The sequence below is a fragment of the Rissa tridactyla genome, chromosome 14 (genome assembly GCF_028500815.1).
Source record: "Rissa tridactyla isolate bRisTri1 chromosome 14, bRisTri1.patW.cur.20221130, whole genome shotgun sequence".
NCBI classification, from domain to species: Eukaryota; Metazoa; Chordata; class Aves; order Charadriiformes; family Laridae; genus Rissa; species Rissa tridactyla.
In genome coordinates, this window is record NC_071479.1 from 13,200,506 (window position 1) to 13,221,711 (window position 21,206).

Consider the following 21,206-nt stretch of genomic DNA (forward strand, 5'->3'; position numbering starts at 1 on the left):
CTGTCTGCGTCCTCTGCTGGATTCAGGTCTGCCGCTAAGGTGCCACTTGCTCGGGGACCCACCGCCACCTCGTCCCCTTTGCGCTGCTCTGCCCGGCACGGGGGTGGTTCGGTCCGAGGTGGCGCATCCGCAAAGGCGCTGGAGCGAATGTGGCGATGCGAGGGCTCGGGCTCTTCTCCCCCGTGTGCAGCCTGGGAAATGAGGCAGAGGGAGGTTGTGGGGAATGCGGTATTCGGCTGTGAATTATCTGGATAGTGCCCCAGGGGCTCCTGTAAATGATGGAGGGAGAGAAACACATCCAGAGGACAATTTGGGCCATATAAAGTCCCAGTGCTGAGTGAACGCCTCTTCACTCCGGAGGCGGCCGAGCTGAAAGGGCTGGGGAATATGGGTATTTTGGCGTGCCTCAGCCCAGGGGAAGCTTGGCCTTTCCTCTCATGGTGGATCAAGAGTTAATTAAAGTTTCGCTCGGAGCCATCCCTTCAGGGAGGCACGTGCATCTTGCACTTGAGGCAGGATTAGGAAGCATGAGTCAAATTCACTGCTGAATTCTGCAGGCTTTAATATTCAGCCAGCTGGGGGCTGCCTGCTGGAGTGCCCCTCGCTGCGGCTGCTCCCGCAGCTGAGGAGGCTGGGGGCAGCTTTTGTCCATCTTCTCAGCAGCTCTTTGGCTTGTCTTTTTCCTTGAACTGCGACCTGCAAACATGGAGAGGGGAAGAAAGGTCTCCTTAGGAAGGGAACGGGATGAGTGGCTTCTGCTTAACAGAAGGATGATGCTTTGTTTTTGCCTTGGATCTCATGGAGCTTGGAAAACGAAGCAGAGCCCAAGCGTTGCTGAACGGGGAAGGGCATCGGGCCAGGGTGGGACGCCGTGATTATGGAGCGAGGGAGGGATTGTGGAGGAGTGCAGCGAGGCTGTTCGATGTACCTCTGTTGTCACCAGATCCAGTTGGTTGGTTGTTGGTTTGAGCCTCGGTTAAAAAAGCATGGCCACCGCTTTCCCTGCGTGCTGGTGCGTCTGCCAAGCCCGCGGGCAGCAACAGCGGGCTGTGCTCCCTCAGACGTGGGATCGCCCTCTGCCAGAATGGGGGTGGCCCTTAAATTAACGCCTGGGTTTGCTTTGTTTTAATTCTCAAGTTCTTTCCGTCAGGTGTCTCTCAGCTGCTGTTCCCCTCTGCCCAAACAGCTGCCGTCAGCAGAAGGGCAAACCAAGGCCCAGAGCCCCGAGGGTATTTGGAGCCCCGGCTTGTCTCTCACCAGGTTTAGTTCTTTCGGAGTGGGGTGCCTGGTCCAAGCAGGTCTCCCTGCTGGTTTTAACGCTCACTGGAGAAAGACCAGCACTTCCCAAGGAAGACTGATCCCACCTCCTGGGGTATCTTTCTGCAGCGTCCTCAGTATGGGCTGTGTCCCACGTTGCCCAGGTTCTTTAGGGCACCGGGGGCAGGTGGGCACCATCCCCACAGCTGAGTGTCAGAGCCCGGCCCGCAGCTCTCTTCCTTTGCCCTGGAGCCACGTGTGCGCCCATGGCTGCGCGCCCACCCTCAGGAGCCCCTTGTGAGCATCCCCTCAGCCCCACGGGGCAGAGCAGCCTCTCCCCTCTGCAATTAGTGTAACGATCACACCTCTAACACCCAACATACGCCGCCCTCGCTCTTCTGTGCGTAGCTTCAAGCCTCCTGGCAGCCCCAGTGCACAGGATCCCAAATAGGCCACGGCTTTCAGGTGCCCTGTTTCAGAACAGCTGCCTCCGTTGATTCTTGTGTGCTAGTTTCAACTGAACTTTCCGCTCCATCTATGCGCCTGCCGAAGAACGGCACGGAGCAGTTCAAAGAGCTTATTCTGGTCCCCATTTGCGCTCTATTTGAATGCTGAGCAGTGCCTTGTGCTGGTGCTTGGTGCCATGGTGTGATAGTGGTGCTCTTTGGGCAGCCCTGAACTTAAAATTAGAAACTTTGCTCACCTGAGGGTGATGAGTGGGACGTGCAGGTGATGAATGAGTGCTTTTCATGCCTGATGAGCCAGGGGTTGATTTGCTCTCCCTTAAACTGATCAAGTCCCTGAGGTGTTTGGAAAATGTACCACCTTCCATCTGGCATTGCTGTGTCCCCGAGGTGGTGGGAAGCGATGGTTTGTAAGTGGATGTGGGGCCAAAAGGCTCTTTGGCCTCAGAGAAGGCGCACAGCAGATGCTCCTTCCCTGGCTGGCTGCAGCTGATGCAAAAGCCCCTGGTCCAGCCCTGGAGACACAGACGCCCTGTGCCATGTCCCTGGCTTTCCACCTTGGCTGCGGGACGCTGCGGAGTGTGGCTTTCCTGTGGAAACAGGGCGGCAACGTGTCCCTCAGGGCTGTCCCTTCCTTTCTCCCCAGCTTGATGCAAAGATGGCTTTGGGCAAATGTCAGCAAAGAGCCATTTCTCAGGCGCTGGGGAGGGTGCGGTACCCTGGCTCAGGGTGCTTTCGCATTGATCAGGAGGAGATGAAGCTCTGGGAAGACCTGGCAGCTGGGCTGTGCTGGCTCTGCACTGATCCAGCCTCCGAGGGGCTCTGCCGGAGCGTGGGCCAGGTCAGGAAACGCCCTGTCTCCAGCTTCGGAGCTGTGGCCCCTTTGCTCTGGACTAAGGCTATGGTAGATGAGACCGCTCGCCTGGCGCGAGTCCAGCCTGCAAAGGGAAGGGCAGGTCCACCGTGCCTGCCCGTGGTCCGGCACTGGAGGTCCTGGTGGTGAGGCACGTCAGGGAATCATCCGGCTGAGGACGAACCCTGCAAAAATAGTTTTCAGCTGAATTGATGCATAGTTAAAGCGGTCAGACTGTATCAAAGCAGGCACGTGAGAGTGGCTAGCACGTGTGGCAGGGCAGGGGGGCGGCAGGGCAGGATGCTTTAGCTGAGGCGGGACTGTGGCCTTCATCACCAGCCCAGGTACAGTGTCCTTGTGCTCAGTGTGTCCCGGGCCAGATTTTCCGGTCACACCGAGCAGGAGAAATGGGGGTAAACGGTTGTTTCTGGGGCAGCTGTTCCTCATGAACTTCTAGCTCTGGTAGCACTTTCCCCATTTTGCAAGCTCTGTGTGGGCTAAGAGCCGGCCCCTGTCCTGAGGGGCTGAGAAAAGCCAAGAAGAGGAAGGAGGAGGGAAGGTGATGCCAAGGAGATGCAGGCTGGAGCTGCAGCCTACGTGTCCCGAGTCAGCTCCTTACTCACTAGGCTGTGCCACTTCTGCAGGATTTTTTGGTGTCGTACATGAATAATCTCATGGAGCAGCATGGTCACAGTGGTGACTCTGGTGTCTGCCCACCTACAGATTTCAAAGACCTTAAAATGTTTGATTCTGTTTATCATGGTTAGTGTGTTCCTCGGAACAACCTGAGAAAAGCAGGGTTTTGTGGTCCCTCCAGGCTGCTGTCCCTGTCCCCAATGGCAGCCAGCACCACAGTGCTGGAGGATGCTGCAAGGACCCATCGGGTTATTCTTTCCATGATCCACTGGAAGCCTGTAGATACAGCAGTCAACAGGAGGTGGATCCCCATTAGCTATCTTCTTCACCCAACTCATCCCGTTGTCTCTAAGGGGTGGAGATATGGCTGCAGCATGGATCTCGGGTTCGCTAGGTCCTCTCCGAAATGGTGCTGGGGCAGTTTTGTGACTTTGAGCCATCTCCTGATGTTTTTCCACGTGTAAAACCAAGTTTCTCCCCACCTGGATCCCAAAGTGCAAAGCCCAGTTAATGCCCTCTAAGCATCCCCAGAATTAAGTGCTTTCAGGGGATTTGGTGCTGTTTCTATTCAGTGTTTTTTTTGTGGGTGTTACAAGAGCTGGTAGGAACCGAGTGACATACAGTGGTTTGAAAAGAGATAGACTGTGTTTAGGAGGAGAAGTGCTCACGAGGTGTGGTGAGAGCTTGTGTGTGAAGCTCAGCAGGGAGCTTTTGCATTGCTCAGAAACCACTGGCGAAGACCATGCACAGCTCCAGCAGCTTGTTGAACGTATAAAGCACTGTTAGTGCCAGGTACTACTGCTGCGGGGAGCTGCCGGTGCGCTCGCAGCACAGCGCGTGGCCGTCTCCAGCTCGGTGCGTTCTTATGGACAGGAGGTAGCAAACGCTTCAGCACTCCGAGCAAGACCTGCAGGAGAGGACCCGAGGGGTAGGAAACCGTGCTCTCCCTGATGAGGAGTGATGCTGGTTGTTGCAGGTGGGGTTTTCCTTGCTGAGATACCGGAATGTCTTGTGAAACCAGCAAAGTGCTTTTACTGCTTTTTGGCATTTGAGGTGAGATGGACACGGAGGCTCGTTTACCGTGGGGCGGTCTGCCAGCAGTGCGTGGCAGAGAGCCCAAGCCTTTATTCTAGCTTAGGACTCTGGACATCTGCACCCAGAACAATCCTTGAGCTAAAAATAATTTCTTGACTTCTGGGAAGCAACACAGAGTGGTTAAGATTTGAGATTTATCTTTGGGGTTTTGGTTGGAAACCCCGAAGATAAAGCGCATGGCTTTCACCTGCTGTGGAGCACATTTGGGTTTGCAGGGAGCGGGGCCGTTCCTTGGCTGTTTGACAGTATGGCCCCCACCTCCTGCCCGGTCCCTCCACAGCCTCCAGCCCTCGTCTCTGGGCTGCAACAAGAAGCAAGTTGCAGTAATCGCTATCAGATGATACCTCTTAACATTTCAGCAGTAAGGTCACGGTATCTTTTCTCATCCTAATGCGTTTTTCTTGATGGAGAGAGTGGGCTGGGGATGTTCTAGCAAGCTCAAACACTTGACAGTTCCCACATGCTGAGCTTCCTTTTAAACACCCACGTGCCCTGCTCTGCTTTTTCATTTGTATAGCGTCAATTAAATATCAGGGGAAAATGAGGTTTATATATGCTGGTGAAATAAGTGCCACGTGACATCAATTAGGGGTTTGGTACCATGAGTCTTCAGAATTAAAACAAAAATCACAGAAAATGTATGAAGAATGTAGCAAAGGGAGCCGAGATAGACAGTAAATGTGTGGGATTAGGCTTGTGACTGATGAGCTGTTACAACTGTTTTTTTTTTCCTCTACTCTTTTCTGCACCTTTCCATCTCAAAGGAATCCATGTGCCTTGTTGATCATCATCGATTTTGCAAGGGGAGCCAACTCAAAGCCTTGTCTGCTGGCTGCCCTGGAGAGGGTGTTTTCACTTGTTCTTGTCTTGTTTCTCTTCCTTCAAACCACCCACCGATTTCCCACCTGGCAGGCAGCGCTGGGGCGCTTTCTGTGCATGGGCAGCGTTCCTGGGGTGGACTCCACACAGAGACCTTCACAGATGGTTGGGTTAAACTTGCCCAAAACTTAGTGCAGAACAGACAAGTTCTCCTTGGAGGACTTAGGTGCCTGACTGTCCTTAAGCCTGCTAGAGGCCAAACTGCATCTTAGCTGCCTAAATGTCTTTGTGCACCCTGGCCTGACGGGTCTTTATCAGTTTTGTGAAAGCCATTTCAAGTGGGACTCGGTTCGCTGGGCGTGGGCACAAGGGAGCCGGAGATCAGGGCTTCTTGGGTGAGGAGGGGACCAGCTGTGTCTTCGTTCCCCTGTAGGCTTGTCTTTTGTGGAGGGGGACAGTTGATTGCTGGAGAAGCCAGTCCCTCTCCACTTATCTTCAAAAATGTTCATTGCACAATTAATCTCTTCCTTGAAGGCCTCGGGGAAATACTGATTTTTAGGACCAGAAGATCTTACGAGCTTGTCTCCCCCTTGCAGGTAGCATCGGCCATAGATCTTCACCTTGAAGCTTTATGCTTTTTGGTTAGGTTGCTTTCTGAATGACGTGCATCTTGTTTATAAGTTAGGTGGGATCAAGAGTGTGTCCTGATCAGGTTTTTCAATGCTTAGGCCCTCCCTCGGCATAACGAGCATGGAGTCTTTCAACTATTTCAGATTTTGAAGGGGAGTTATGTCACACAGAGGCCAGATACAACAAAGACCTGTGCTTACCTGTGCCAAGGACCTGCCGTCCTCGTGGATTGTCTAAGTTCCCATTTGCTGGGTCTTATAATGCCCTTGTCCCTGTTACTTGGTGTTTTCCCCTCAGGAAAAGGACACTTTAGCTGTCCGTTTTCTCGTGACTCCTTTGTGTTTAAATATCCTGGGAAAGCAGCTTTCCCAGATTTTAGATCTTTCCTAAGGTTTCTTTCTTACCTGGCAAAGAATAGGTTTGAAATCAGAGCAGTGAAGTCAAAGCTGGGATTGCTACCCAGGGTGTGATCCCGGCCCTGCGAGCATGATGGCATCGCAGGAGGGCAGGATTTTGTCCAGGTCTGTGGCTCACGGATGTCCTTGTTGACAGCAGCATGATAAGCACTTGAACTTGCAAAGTGAAAATGATTTATCCTGCCAGTAACTTACCCTGAGCTTTTTAAGTCTTTCTGGGCTGTATTTACTTAGTTCATTTTATGAAAAGTGCGTTCATGCTCAAATGAAACGCGAGTATCCCTTTATCCCTGCTGTGTATTTTACTTTAATTTGCCTTCCTGATTCGGTTTTATTTATTTATTTCCCCACCCAGAAGAAAATTGTCTAATTGTCTTTTCGACTGGGGAGATGAATATATTGAGGTTAGCTTGAGGGAAGCAGCCAGGTTTAGAGTAGATGTTGTCATGTATGTGAGCTTGTCTACGCAAAGCTAGCCGCTGACTTGTGTAACGATGGCACCCGGGGGAGGCCAGCTGGTTGCCGTTGGTGCTGGGAGCTATGGGCCGCCAGGCCGTTCCTGACACGCTTGCGCTGGTGAATGTCACTGTCTTATCTGTGGGAAGCCCACCTCTCGCTGGGCAGTAGGAGCTGTGGTCTGTCTTTAGCCTCCTCCCTGAGACAGGAGTATTCAGGAAATACTTTTTCCTTTGTTTTTGTGGGTCAAGAACTCAAAAATACCCATGACCTATTTTTAGGGATCAGCAACATAGCACTGGTCAGCAAATCCATTTTGGTTTTGCTTGTCCCGCTACATTTTCCTCATGCTACAAGAAGGTTTGCTGGTGTCCGTTATGAAGACAGCACGGAAGAAAGTTCCTTTCTGTTGACAGAGATACATGCTGAGTAACTCTACTGAGGCGTTTTGTTCATCTGGCTTAGACAGATGATCTCATCTAATGTCACCATCGTTATCTGGACTTGCTTTGCGTTTTCACCCGGGGGCTGAGGAGCGCTCACCCCGCCGTCTGCGTGAGCCAGCCCGGGGAGGGCAGGACGGAGAGGGCTGTAGGGAGCGTTGCAGGAGAAAACCGCTCACTGAAGTGGCTTACCGATTTATTGATGAGACGCAAACAACTGGCCCTCAGTGAAGCATCAGGATCGTTACCAGCAACACAACAGGTAAACCCTAGTGCTGGACACTTACAAAATATTGATAAAGCACCTACAGGTTTCTAAACATCCTTCTGTACCCGATCGCTGCTAAAAGGCCAAATCCTGCACACGTGCACGCATACGCGGTCGGTGCCAACTCCTCCTCCACCAGGAGGGTGGGTTCCCCTGTTTGCGCCCCAGTGCTGGCACCCTGCTGTCCTGGCAAAGATATTTTGTTTACAGAGTGATCCCACTCAACAGCAGGTTTTTTGCATGGCATGTTGGTAAGCACCAGCTGAGCTTTTACACGCTGCTCCCCGGCGCAAGGCTCCCGCCGTCAGGCACTGGGCTTCCTGGTGGGGGGGGGTGGTCCCTGGGGCCGGTCCAGCCTCCTGCTTGCTGTGGGGAGAAGCTCTCTGCTTTCCTGATGATGAGAAGAAAAGTCCTGGAAACCGTGGCAGGGGAGGCAGGTTGGCTGTCTGGTGGGTGAGGGGAGGAAGAGTCTGTCCTCCCCTTTTTGCGGGAAGATTTGCTGTCTAGAAGAGGGGTTTGAAGCCTGAGGTTCGTGTCCTCGCAGCAGAGCCTGGGTAGGTTCTCGGTGCGCAGGTCTGGGAGAGAAGCCGGTTTGACGAGCGGTGTCTTGCTGGGGAGCCGTGGGTGCTGCATTGCCGGGCAGAAGGGACAGGCTGGAGCCAGCCGTGGCGGTGAGGCCGAAGCCACGCTTTTGGCTGCGCCATTGCTCTTGCAGAGCGCGTGCGTGGGGCTGGGTACGGCCCCTCCGTCAGCCCGGGCAGCGGCTGGAGCCTGGTTGAGCCCGTGTCGTGGCAGCAAGGGTGGGCAGCCCCAGCGAGCCCTGGCAGGGAGCCGGACCCTTTCCTGCAGCATGCGGGTGCCTCCCTGGTGTCTGCGGATGAGGAAAGCCCAGAGGAAGGTGGTGCCCCAGGTCTGCTTTTCAAAATGACTGCTAATTTCAAGTTTTTAATCTGGCAAGGAGTGGGTTTCCTGCAGCGACAGCTCACAGCACCCAAACATTTCCCAGCTGCCTGTGAGCTGCTTCCTTGCTGTTCCTCGTGTCCCTGGGGAGCTGACAGGCTCGTGTCGGCTCATTCCTCACCGTGGGCACAGCTGACAGCTCGGGGACATGGGCAGTTTCCCGAGTGCGGTGGAAGCCAGGGGCACCCCGCTCCCTCCTCTGCCGGCAGGGCAGCCTCGAAGGGCACATGTGCCCGAGCCTGGTCTCCCCACCATGGGTTGAATTTGAGCTGGGAGCACTGGGAATAGGGGCAGCTTTGCCTGCTCAGGCAAAAGCATGGCTTTGGCAGCTCTAAACCTGGCTGGTGACCCCGAGGATGCACCCTGCCCGGGGCTGCGGGCTCTCCCCCGAGACTGCGCTTCCTGCTCCCCGTCCTTCTCCCATCCTTTCCCTCCCTCCCCAGCACCTTCAAATAAATCTTGGCATTTTGAAAGGCCATTTTCTCCCCCAGCCTACGTGTCAGCACTAATATGGGGACAAACAGACGCATTTATAAGAAGAAAATAAAGACTCGGCTCCCACTCGGCGGCATAATGTGAGGGGCCATTCCCAGCGTGCTGGGGATGCTGCAGGGATTCTTTACTGGACAAAGAGGCAATTGATGAACTAGGTCATGGCAGGAGGAGATGGTACGTGGGAAAAGCACTGAACAGAGAGGCCTCTGAAAAGGAAACCATTCCCTGTGGAAGAGGCAGCCCCAGACAGCCCGCCTTACTCAAGGGGACCTGTCGTGCCTGTGCCCAGGTCACCCTGCAGGCAGGAGGGGCTCCAAGGTGGCTGAGGATCGGGGCACCTCAGTCGGGAAAGGCTCCTCTTTCTCTTTCTTTTGTTACTGAGGAGTGCTAAAGTGGAGGGAGAGGCTTTCAGAGCCTGCTGGGTAAGTGTGTCTCTGGTGGCTGGAGCAGCAGTTGGGGATGCTTGCTGGTGAGTGACCGGCACCCCAGGGTGACGTTGTGGCTTGCTGCGTTACTGTTTCGCCAGCCACGCAACAGGAGGGGGCAAATCTGTGTCCCAGGATTGGGGGCAGGAGTGGGTAAACCCTGAGAGTGCATCCTGACAGATGGGTCCGATGCTCAGGGTGACCTTTTGCCAGTCCTTCTCCATGTTTTTTTGGTGGCTTGGGGTCAGCGGGATCCATCAGAGCCTGTCGTCGTCTCCTTATGTCCTGGCCAATTGCGCAGGATGTGGAGGAGCTCCTCTGTGCCTCGCTGGCTGCGTGTGAAGCAACACTTGCTTAGCCTGGAGCTGCAGCACCTCCTGCCCCTCGCCCCTGCATGCTGAGCATGGCCATGGGCAGGAGAAGCCCTTTGCCGCACCCTGCCACCAGCTTGTGCCGGTGCCTTGCCCCGCTGCCCCCGTGCCCCAAGCCCTGCCAAAGCTGGACCGTTTTGCACACCAGAGCGCGTTGTCCTTGTGGAATGTGGATGAATCGTCCCTGTGGGAAGGTAATGCCTTCAGTGACACAGCCAGAGCATGGTTGATGTGAGTCCTGTCCCCTGCTTCTGCACGAGCCTCTTCCCTTGCGCCAGTGCACGGTGCCTGGGTGCAGGCTGGATGGGAGGGGGCTGTGTCTCAGAGGGTGCTGGCTGTCAGTACCAGTGACTGTCCCGAGCCAAAAACCTCCAGGTTTTTGGTCCCTGCAGCTGCATTCCATCATGGGATGTTCCTTGGTTGCCTGTCCTTGGGTCAGAGCAGGGGTGAACCTGTGGCCCTGTAACCTCTTCCATGTGCCCTGCCCGATCAGAGCGCTCTCCACCGATCACGGCCACTGGCTCCCCAGTTCACCAGCAGTTCTGGGGCTTTGGTCCTGCGGGCGTTTGCTGAGCAATCAAGTAGGAGCCCGTGTGTCGTGTTGATTTTGCTGGGGCTGGATTCCTGCAGTCTGTGTGGGACTGTCCTGTGGTGGCAACTCTGGGGTCTGGCTGCTTTCAGAAGTTCGTGCGGGTTTTCCCCCGCCTTGCAGCTCCCTCCGTCTCAGCCTGGAGCTTGCCTGCTGTGTGTGTCGGGGAACCCTGCGCTGCCTGGTACTGTCTGCCTGCCTGGCCCATGTCCCAGCCCTTGTCTCTCCCTGAATTCCTGCCCTGCTTAGCCCAGCCACATCTGTCTGTCCCCGTTTGGCAGCTCTCTCTTTGGACCTTGGCTGGATTGTGGGTGGCCGGTGCAAATATTTTATGCACGTCTCAGTGCAGATTTTGCCTTGCCCTGGAGGAGCAAAGTAGCCGTGAAATGATCCATGGGATCAAGGGATGCTGATACGGTTCCTTGTTTGGTGCAAGATCTAGGAATGAAACTTAGGGAGGGCAGAGCTTACCTTTGCTTCAGCTGTAAGCATTGAAGAGCTACCTGTTGTTGTCTCATCTGGTCACAGTCTGGCAAAGCAGCTCGTCAGGCCCCAGGACCCAGAGCACATGCTGTGAGTGGAAGGTGCTCAGACACCTTTGTAGTGTGCCAACAATTGTTTACAATTATCCAGAAATAGGTGCCTTATTTGCCTTGCTGAGGGTGTCAGAAGCCCGTTATCCACTGGATTTACCTCCCCTGCATCTTTGGAAGTAACTAGAGACAAGCGATGCGGGAGAAGGGGAAGGATGACATACGGCTTTGGGAGAGTGAGAGCCTGCTGCTGTAGAAGGCAGAAAGGAGAACAGAGGGAGGGGACTGGAGAGAGAAGTGTGAGAATCAGAGCAGTGGAAAAGGAAGACAATTTAGCAGAGGCACTTGGGGCTTGGAGTCAAATTGGGGATACACGGCCTGGAGGAGGGTTGCTGGGGTGTTTCCTTGTTCTGTGATTCTTTAGGGCTTGCAATGAACTGTAGGCACCTGCCAAGGGAGGACCCTTTTAAGATTGAGTGTTTCCTGCTAGCACGCCCAAGCCATGACCCTCTGCAGCAGTAGCTCAGCCCTGCCTGGAGCTCTGGGCTGATGGAGGTGGCATTAGTGTCTGGCACGTGACCTGTGCTAAAAGCCCAATTTAGGCACAGTGGCTTTTAACCCAACGTAAACTGGCTGAGCAAGCCCGAGTCCTCTGCACTTTTCCTGGGCTGCACTATCATGTGTTGAAAGTGATGTATCCTATCTATCCTAAACCTTTAGAAAGTATAAGTCAATATATGCTGATTTGGCACCTTTTAGTCCTAGTCTAAAGAAGTCCGAATACAACCTGCCTAAGGCAGGCCTAAGCCCAGGGTGACTTATCCAGGAGACAGTGCCCATCGGTGCTTCCCAGTGCAACGTGTGCTGCAGGGTGCGTAATCTTGGTGCCTCGTCTTCTCTCCCCCTGTTCCTGAGGCTTCGTCCAGCGCTGGTCTCTAGTGCAGGTATTTGTTTGATGTCCAAATGCCACTCTTGGCTCACTGTGAAATGCATTGTGTTTTAGCTGCTGCCCCCATGATGTGTGAGGCAGGGCTGATCACACCGGAGCCCTCTGGCCCCATGCAGTACTATGGCGAGTCGTCTGACACCTACTACCACGTGGACCGCTGGCAGAGGCTGCGCACAGCTGTCAGGAAGCTGGAGTTCTGGGAAAACTTCAACGCTGAGCTGATAGGCAGCGGCTTCTTCTCCAAGGTCTACAAGGTAAGACATGCAGGCAGCCCATGACCTGCTCTGGGAGAGCAGCTGAGCAGCTGCTGAGGCTGTGTAGATGGTGTTTCACCTGAGGAACCTGTCCCTGAGCTTATTTCCTTCGTCACTCCAGTCTTCATCACTCCCAACTCACTCTGGCAGGTTGGATGGAGTGAAGGAGGAAAGGACATCCCCTTCTGCACACCCAGTACACCCCCTTTGATGCAAATCTCCCTTTCCAGAGTGAAAAAGGGGATGGGAGACTCGATCAATCGGTGTTCATTGATACTGCCGTCTAGCCATACAACAGGCTCGTCAGGGAGCTAAACTGGGTATTGGATGAGATTAGGGGATATTTATGCTCTGTGCAGATTTTGTTGTCAAAACTTTAGCAAAATATATAGAGAAAAAGAAAGCAAAATTAAGCTGCGTGTGTCTCCCAGAATACCTGCCACCCACACCCCATGGAGACGCCAGCGCCGTCACCCCTCTCTGGCTGCTGCCCTGCGTTACAATGGAGCTGGGGAGGGGCCGGGGACCCGGGGCAAGGGCGGGCTGGGACAGGCTGCTGGTTGTCCACTTCTACCTCTGCTGCCTTCATGTCAGGAGGCCCATGGCTCCCCGCAAGGCAGCGCGTGATGTGGATGGTGTGTCACCAAAACAAAACTGCTTTTCTCACTGGGACTGTTGTGAGTCACTCCCTGCACCGAGCTCCGCTGGTGTGGGAGTTTGTTTAACCCTCTGTGAGCAAGCACAGGGTCCGGGGTGCTGCTAGCTTTGCTCCCCCTGCAGTGCTGCTCCTCAGCCCGGGAGTGCCGCTGCTTATTTGGGGGGAATGGGTGGGACCTGGGGGTCTTTCCCGGCAACCCTCGGTGATCCCTGCTCTATGAACAGCAGAGCAAAAGGAGGTACTTCACGTTAGGAAATGAGACTCAGCCTTCATCTCTGAAAGCAGGTGCCACGTTGCTTTGCAGCGTGGACAGGTTTGCCCACCTTATCTCTCCTCCCAGCAGCCCTCCAGAATGTGGCTGCTGACACTGGTCTTGGTTGTTGGGGCGCGACAAACCCAATGGAAACAAACTGGACCTGATTCTACCATTGCCTTCAGCTCCTTAGCTTGATGGGTGCCACGATAAACATCACAACTGCACTTTTCTCCTGCGCCAGCACAAAATGCTTCTGCCAGAGGAGTGCTCCGACGTATTCTGGGTGAGATCCCTGGCTGGTGTAAGCACATGTGGCCAGTTGAAACTAAGGGAGCCAGGCTGGCAGGATCTGGCCATGGAACTGCAGAAAATACCCAAGTTGGATAGATAAACACACATTGCTTTCTCAAGGCTGCATCTCCTCCTCTACTGCATCTGGGCTTGGTGCTGCGATAAAGCCATTTGGTGAACGTCAGGTCCAGGGGCAGTGCCCTGTTCAAGGGCAATCTCCAGCCAAAGGTCTATGACAGCTCTTTGCAGACTGGAGCAATACATGACAAATACCGCTCCCTCCCTCTAGTAATTGCTTTCCCCCCCTACGCAGCATGCTGTTGCCATCGCTTTCTCTTTCCTTTATCTAGCAGATTTTCATAGTAACAGTTGCTGTTTCCTCTGTGCATGACATTTTCTTCCTGCCCTGGCAGTAAATGAAATTCCATCAGTAGGCAGGCTGGAGACACGGACCTTGAATGAAAATGAAATAACTTCTTGAAGCAGAAGCAGAAAAAGAAATGCAAAAAACCAGAAAGTTTGAATGAAATGCTATGGGTCAAATAGTCAGAAGACCGCGGAGGAGGACTTGGGTCATGAGATTTGTCTGGGGCCTTGTGTGCGACAGTAACTAAGTGCTTTGATGACTTGCGCTCCTCTTGGGTCATCCAGTCCCCTGTGGACTCGTAGCCCTGAACAGGAGCGCTCCTGCTGTGAAGCCTCACTGGTGATGGTCCTTTGAAGCTCTTTGCCAACAGATGCTGCCTTCCAAAGCATTCCCACAGCAAGGACGTAGACTCCCCAAAGTGCTGGCACTGCCTGTGCTGGCTGCCTGTTGCTTTTGCCATCCTTTATCCTTCGGTTAAGCCCATTGTCAGGAGTTGTTATGTGTGGGTCAGCTGAGGAAGCAGGATTCACTTGGTTCTACTTGGTGACTCAGGCTCAAGAGGTCTGGGCACAGCCTTCTGCTCTGTGGGTTATGTATTGCATGACTTGGGCACAAGGTATTTTCTCTTTTTCCCTGCCTTAGTTTTCTGATGTGCAGTGAGGAGCTATTCAAGTATGAGTTTCTCTCGGTGAAAGCATAAAGCTTCTTTCATTAGCAGCTCACTCATACATAGGGGTCTGAGATGCTCAAAAGCAGGAGCAAAATGCAACGTGACTTCTTTTTTCTGAGGCTTGTTTAAGGCATTACCCAAAGGGAGCCTTTGAGCACCCTCTTTCTCTGTTGGCCCTCAAAAAGCTTCCTACACATTAGGAAGCACAGTCCTACTCCCTGTCTTTCTGCAACTTCCCAGTGCTAGATTTTCACCTTTATTCTCCACTCAAGGCTGACACTAGATCTTTACCCTTCATAGCTCGTTAGCATGAAGTGAGACTACCTTGGAGGCTCTTCTGTGCTTTCCTGGTTCCCACACTGATCCAGGGCAAAACTGGGCACTTTGCATGATTCAGAGTGGACCAAGGGCTGCTCCACGTTGGCCAGAGCAAAGTCTTAGGGTTTGTGGTCTTGGAAGAGGCCTTCTGAGCCCATTACCTTTGCCCATCTCTCCCACTACTTTTTTTGGGGGGGTATGGGTCTATTCTTGCTTTCTAGTCATTTCTTATCCAGCCCAGGCTGGACTTTGCATTGCCCTGTGGACAGGAACCCCCCCAGTGCTCACCGACTCCACCAGCCCAGGCAGTGTTTGTGGACTCTGGGACGTGCAACCTCACCTGGAAGGTCAGTGTAGCTCAGTGTCTCCACCAGAGTTTGTTCAGGGCTAGTAGGTCTCACTGAAACTCGGTATTAGCTCTTCTGAAAGTTTTCCAGATCTTCCAGATTTCAGCTGCTCCCTGTACTCTGTCCTGGACGTAAGGGAACTCACAGTCTTTGGGCAAAGATGATTGATAGCATCTCTTAGATTTACATCTGTGCAATTACAGTTAATAATCAGTTACATCTGATTAGTGACCCGCAGTCTGTGGTTATGAAGTCCCATCAGGTGAAGGTGTCAGAGCCCTGGCTTCCTTATGGCCTGCTCGAGGCACAGTTATTCCAGTGATAACATCGACTATCAGCTTGCGTTCCTTCAGAAAGGAAGCAGCAGTTCATGTTACTCCCAAGACAGTTTGTTTTGTGACCCTGAACCTTTCTGTCCTTCCAGCCCAGCTAGATCTTACATGCAGCTCTTTGTTCTCCTCACCTGGGCTAGTCATCTTACATGTAAAGTAACCATCACAGAGAGCAATGGGGACACTTTGGGACTCAGAGTGCTGATAGCCAGCTCATGCTGGATCTAAACTATTCCTCCCTTAAAACAAACAAACAAACAAGACCCCACAAACCTTAAACACATGGCTGGATTCTCTGCTGGCCCTGGGACAGCTGTCAGGACATCAGTGTGGGCCACAATTGACACATAAGTCTCCGTTAATTGAGGGTGGAATTGTTCAAGTACCACAATGCTCTGTGCTGTGGTCTGGAAACTGCTATTTGGATCGTTAACCCCAATTACGTGAGCTGTAGTGCAGGAGCCCTGGACAGTCCCGTCCTGGCTGAGGGCCAGGGGACCCCTGCATGTCCTGCAGCCTGCACGAAACCCCTGCATTCAGTACAGCCCAACCCCGGTGCCACCAGGGGACGGCAAATTTCCTCCTAAAAATGCCTGCTCAGCCTGTTCAGTGTTGTAAGGCGGGGGAAGAGCGTTTTGTTTTCCGTTCTTTAGCTTCCAGTATCCCTGCCTGGCAGAGGCCCTAGGAGTGAAATGTCTGGTGGTAATCCATAGCGGAGGTTCAGGTTAGCATGTGGCTGGGAGGCAAACACAGGACCTCTGTCATGGCATGTGGGGGAGAGACAAGCTGGCTCTGTGCTTTCTTTTTGTGTCTGGCAGAGCCTGGGTGGAGAGTGGCCGTGGGCCGGGGTGCAGGAGGAATTGGGGATGAGGAGTGTGGCTAGCAGCCTTGCGTAGTGATCAGACCCAAGTAGGAAGGACAGATGGAGATGTGGGACAGGCTGTGGTTGGGAAGGGACATTGCATGCAAGGCATTGGAGGGGAGAAGGTCAGCTCCGCGGTAACCCAGTGTGGGCTGAAAAACTGCTCCAGCCCAAGGAACATACAGATTTTGGCAGAGAAACAATGTGATGTGTTGGGACAGGAGGCACCTAGCTGTCACCAGCCAGCCAGGCAGGCAGCATTGGAGCAGAGCATGTGTGGAAGGGACAATACCTTGCACTTGTGCAAAGCTCTGGGCAGCAGGGAAATGAGATTCAGGCCTTTGGTTGGGAAGGGATGCTGTTGTCCAGAGGGGCTGGCAGACCTCTGGAAACTAAGAGATGTTCTACTCCAACCTTGCCTCCAGGTGACCCAGGCTGCGTCTTGTAAAGTGATGGTGGTGAAGATCTACAAGAATGATGTGGACCAAGAGGTGATTGTGCGTGAGATCAGCCTGCTGCAGAAGCTGTCCCACCCCAACATTGTCAGGTGGGCACATCCTGTGGCCATGAACAGTGGGCGCTGGCAGGGGCTGGAGTTGGCTGGGTGTCTCTAAGGCAGTTCTGCAATGAGGGATTGAGCTGAACCTTGATGGTTTCTTTTCTTTTTTCTTTTTTTTTTTTTTGGTGTGTTCTTCTGCTTAGGTACCTTGGTATATGCGTGAAGGATGACAAGCTCTACCCGATTCTGGAGGTAAAGGTTTCTCTCTTGTAAGCGTGCTGTGGGCAGGCAAGGACCCTGCGGTTCTTTGGCAGCGGGGATGGCAGGTATCCTGTAATGCGTATCTACACCTCTCTGACTCCTGCGCCTGTAAATGGCTCTGGACTAGCAAGATTGCCTCAGAGTGGCTTCTCGTCCTTTTTGCCCGACAGCTGGTCACAACTGGAATGGGGCACAGTCACTGCAGGGGCATGAGATTCAGGCAGGATAGCCTAAAAGTGTTTCAGGTTGGCTTAGTACCACCAAAGGGCCAGAATGGGTCAGCTGGTGGGGAGAAGAGGAGCCGGGGATGGAGGACAGGAGTAGAAAGGAAAGCAGATGGAAAGAGGCAGGGACCTCCAGGGTGGCTCTGGAATGGTTGCGTGGTCTAATGGAAAAGCCTGGGCTGGAACCGAGGAGGTCTCCCCTTGTTCCTACGCTGTCGGTGGCAGAGGAGGCATTGACCGAACCGCTGCCATGCATTTTGCCTCGAGTTCGCTGCCTGTGAGTGAGGACCGTGGCTGGCTTATACAGCCGTCCCTGCAGTGGGGCAGAGCCCAGGATTTGCACTGTGCCACACACAGGGGCCCCCACGTGCAGGGGCATTCCCAACCCCCATCCTGAAGGAGGGGCTCCTGGGTTGGCGAGGGAGGGTTCAGCGCCCGGGAAGCTGCAGCGGAGCCTGTGCGCAGCCACACAGCCACTTGCTTTCTCTCTCTGCTCACAGTACGTGAATGGGGGTTGCCTGGAGGAGCTCCTGGCCAGCAAAGACATTGCTTTGACATGGAAGGAAAAAGTGGACTTAGCTTCTGACATCACCAGAGGCATGATCTACCTGCATTCCAAGAACATCTACCACCGAGATCTCAACTCCAAGGTATGCAGGTGGAAAGGGGATGTCATCCTGGGACTGCTGAAGGTGTTAGGGCACCATATGGGGACCCCTTAGGGCTGTAACCAGGAGGCCTCATGCTGGTTCCCTGCTCCATGCTAATCCCTCTGCAGGCAAGGATTTCTTGATAAAACCTGTCATTACATTGCGTTCATCGCTTCCCAAGCAGCAGACCCAGATAGAGATAAAAATATATTGCTCCTAGTGCTGTTGCTGGCAGAGAAGATGGAAATGTGTGCAGGATTACACATGGCTTTCTTTGCCTGTGGTTGCAGGAGAAGCTCTGCCAGATTTAGAGATTTCCTTTCCTGCTCACAGCAAGGAGGAAGCTGTTGCTAACAGGAGCTGGTCGCGGGCTCTGGGAGCAAGTGCCATGTGAGACGGTCCCTGTCTATGAGCAGAGCACCAGCAGAGCTCAGGAGATGTGTCTCCTCACTCAAGTGCAGGGAAGTTTTCTTCCTTGATACAGGGGGTCCAGGTCACCAGTTTTAGGGTGGTCACCTCCGGGGTTTCACACCCTGGCAGTGTGCCAGCTGTGAAGACTGGTGTCCGGAGACAGGCTTTGGGTGTAACGCAAAGGCATGTCGTGTTTCTGGTGTATTGGCCCTCTGGCTGGGAGGCTGTTTTCCTCAGCATGGGCTCATGCTGCTTGATGAGGGCAGGAACAGCACTGAGGCGTTGCCATTCTCAGGTTTGACCAGGTTTGACCAGGCCTGGGGACAGGCTTTGATGTGGCTCTTCCTCTGCCACTGGTACGGCAGTAGGAACATGGTGGGGCAGGGCCTCGTTGATCTCTTTTGGGTAATACTGCCCAAACCTCAGGTAGATCTGGAGCATGTCCATGATATCATAGGGAATGCGGGCTGAAGGGTTGCCCACCAGCCTGGACCATATCTGTGTCAGCTGACGCCAGAGCTTGGCTTGGTGATTCATGGAAGTGGGGCCTACACGTCCTTGCAGTTGATACTGGATGGTGGTGTATCTCTTACAAGCCATTTTTATTGGTGCTCTGTGAGCTTTTTAAGAGAAACCTGAAATGTGGATGAAGGTTGGCAGTGGGGAAGCCAGTCACATGTTACAGTCTTGAGAGACATCAGCACAGGAGTTAAACGCACCTTTGTAATCTCAGGCTGTTTACTTGGCTCAGTCATTAACCATGAAATCGCAAACACCAGGCAAGGACAAGGCAAGAGCTTGCTTCATTCTGACTGCAGGTTTCTTGGCCAATGTGCTCTGAAGTCAGGTGAGATGTAATTTCCTATTTGGTGGTGACCAATGAGCTCAGGACCTTTCCAGATCTGCTTGTGGAAAGTTAGTGGGTGCTGGAGGTCCCTTCCTGTCCCTTCTGTCTCACTGTAGTGCTTCAACCATGAGAGAGGTTCATCCTTCCCCAGGGAAACCTAGTAAACCTGCAGTGATGATGGCTGAAGGTACAGGACAGAAGTAAGTGTACGTGCTCACTTCAAATCTAGTTGTTAGTGAGAGCCATCTGGAGCAGATCCCTGTTGTCTCTGCTAGTTCCCTGGGAGCAGATGCCAAGGAGGAAGTCCTGGGGAACTGAACAGGCTGAAACCACTGGGATTTTGAGAAAGCTTAAGATAATTTTATAGGAATTCCTCCAGAAAGCCGTGTTAAGGATGTGTGGCTGCGGGCAGTGAGAAGGGCTGTGGCTGTGATCCCACCCACCTTCGGCCGAATGGTGAACAGGGTCAACACGCACGTTTTGAGGTCATTTCGGATGAAAGGATGTGGATCACCCTGTCCATTGAACAGCTTCTTCAAAGGACTTTTCCTGGCTTCAGATGTGATCAGTCCACCCCTAACCTGCCCCGCACACTCCATGTGTGCTGCCAGGATGCAGCTCTCTGGGGAGGGGAGAGCCTGTGATGGTGAGGTGGGGCTGAGGGACGGCGAGGCACTGCTCAGTGAAGTATCCAGGCTCTTCCTTGCCAGGCATCTCATGCCATGCCCCATGGGCTCCTTTCAGAACTGCCTCATTCGAGTGACGCCGCGGGGCCGCGAGGCGCTGGTGACCGACTTCGGGCTGGCCAGGGAGGTGGTGGAGCTGCCTGTGAAGGATGTGGAGAGGAAGCTGTCTCTGGTGGGCTCTGCTTTCTGGATGGCTCCTGAGATGCTACGGGGAGAGCCCTATGATCGGAAGGTATGGCACTGCTTCCCATCCCCCTGTTCAGCCTCAGAGCTCCCGAGCGACCGTGGAGGATGTCTCCTCTGCTTGCTGGTGACATGTCCCAACAGCAGAAAAGCCCTTCCCTCCTTCCCCAGGAAACATTGCCCTGCTATCCGGACCTTTGCTTAGTAATGCTCTGCTTAGCAACTTGGAAGTTCCTTATGTGGCCTTGTTAAGTTAAACTTCTAGGGAAGTGGATTGCTGCCATGGACAAACACAGTGAAACCTCTCTGAGGAGGATACTTGGTGAGTTACAGCCCGATGAGCCTGTTGCAGGGTCTGTGGGGATGCCAGAGCTGCGGGCGAAGCACCAGACATGTCGAACAAGAGCACAGGGCCAGGCTTTCCGAAGACGAGTCTGGACTCCAAGAGGGGCTGTGGTATTTCTGGGTGGATTCAGAAGCCCAGATTCAGCAAACCCAGGGGTTTGCTGCGTCTCTCTCCAATGGGCTTTTTTTGATGGGCTTTTGCATAACTAATGGAAAGACCTTGTCGTTGGTACTCCCCTTTCTCATTCTTTGCTTTTGTGCATGTCCTGTCCCACCTCCCGCCCTCCCACCCCTCCTGCAGGTGGACGTGTTTTCCTTTGGCATTGTCCTCTGTGAAATCCTGGGCAGGATCCCAGCTGACCCCGAAGTGCTTCCTAGGACTCAGGTAATGATTCCTACAGCCAAATCTAATGGTGTTTTTTCCATGGTATCAGATTGTGGCTTCTCTTTGGACCAGACAGACTGTACACATGTGCACATATGTGTTCATGCTGAGGTTTCTCTCTAGAGGTTTTTCCATGAGAAAACCTGATCTCAAAATTTTCAGTGCACAAGAGTTCGGTGCATCTATAGTTTCAAAAATGTTGTTAGATCAACAATTTGATATGAAGTTTAAAGACCTTAATTCCAAATACTTCGTTTCGCTTTGATGTTTCAGCTTCTCCACCGAAGTGGCAGGTTAAACACAACTTTCATAAAAAAATGTTTATTTTCAAATACATTTCAGTTAATACACAGTTCGTGTGGAAACAGTGGGCTTCTCTAAAGACGTGGCCTTTTTTGTTTAAACCTTTGCAACGTTTCCCTTCCACAAAGTGGGAAGGGAAAGTTTAACCTGAACAGCAATGAAAAATCCAGCAGGAAAAACAGCAAATTGCTGCTTTTCGAGGAGCAATGCAAGGGACCCGCAGTGACCAGAGATTGTTCCATGTTTCTGTGAGGCTGAACAGGAACTACCGCTCTGTCCGTGTTCACGAGATGAAGGAGAATTCCATATCAGAGACTCTCATAGTCTGGAGGGACCAAGCTGTAGTTGTGGAAACAGCTAGCCGGACCACTTTGGCTCTCAGCTGCTGTTGGAAGAGC

The 21,206-nt window shown here is 53.2% G+C and overlaps 1 protein-coding gene across 6 annotated transcripts in view; it reads left to right on the forward strand.

Moving 5' to 3' along the window:
* The window catches only part of LOC128917357 (dual specificity testis-specific protein kinase 2-like), a 43,038-nt gene that overhangs the window by 16,642 nt on the left and 5,190 nt on the right, over nt 1-21,206 (forward strand). For 3 of the 6 annotated variants that reach the window (XM_054220212.1, XM_054220215.1, XM_054220216.1), the window contains exons 2-7: nt 11,714-11,913; nt 16,440-16,561; nt 16,717-16,765; nt 17,499-17,648; nt 19,651-19,824; nt 20,422-20,505. In XM_054220212.1, the coding sequence (XP_054076187.1) occupies nt 11,714-11,913; nt 16,440-16,561; nt 16,717-16,765; nt 17,499-17,648; nt 19,651-19,824; nt 20,422-20,505 (779 nt within the window). Of the gene's footprint in view, nt 1-7,730; nt 7,892-11,475; nt 11,582-11,713; nt 11,914-16,439; nt 16,562-16,716; nt 16,766-17,498; nt 17,649-19,650; nt 19,825-20,421; nt 20,506-21,206 lie in introns of those variants that run through there. The other 3 variants (XM_054220214.1, XM_054220213.1, XM_054220217.1) reach the window with 3 other exon arrangements.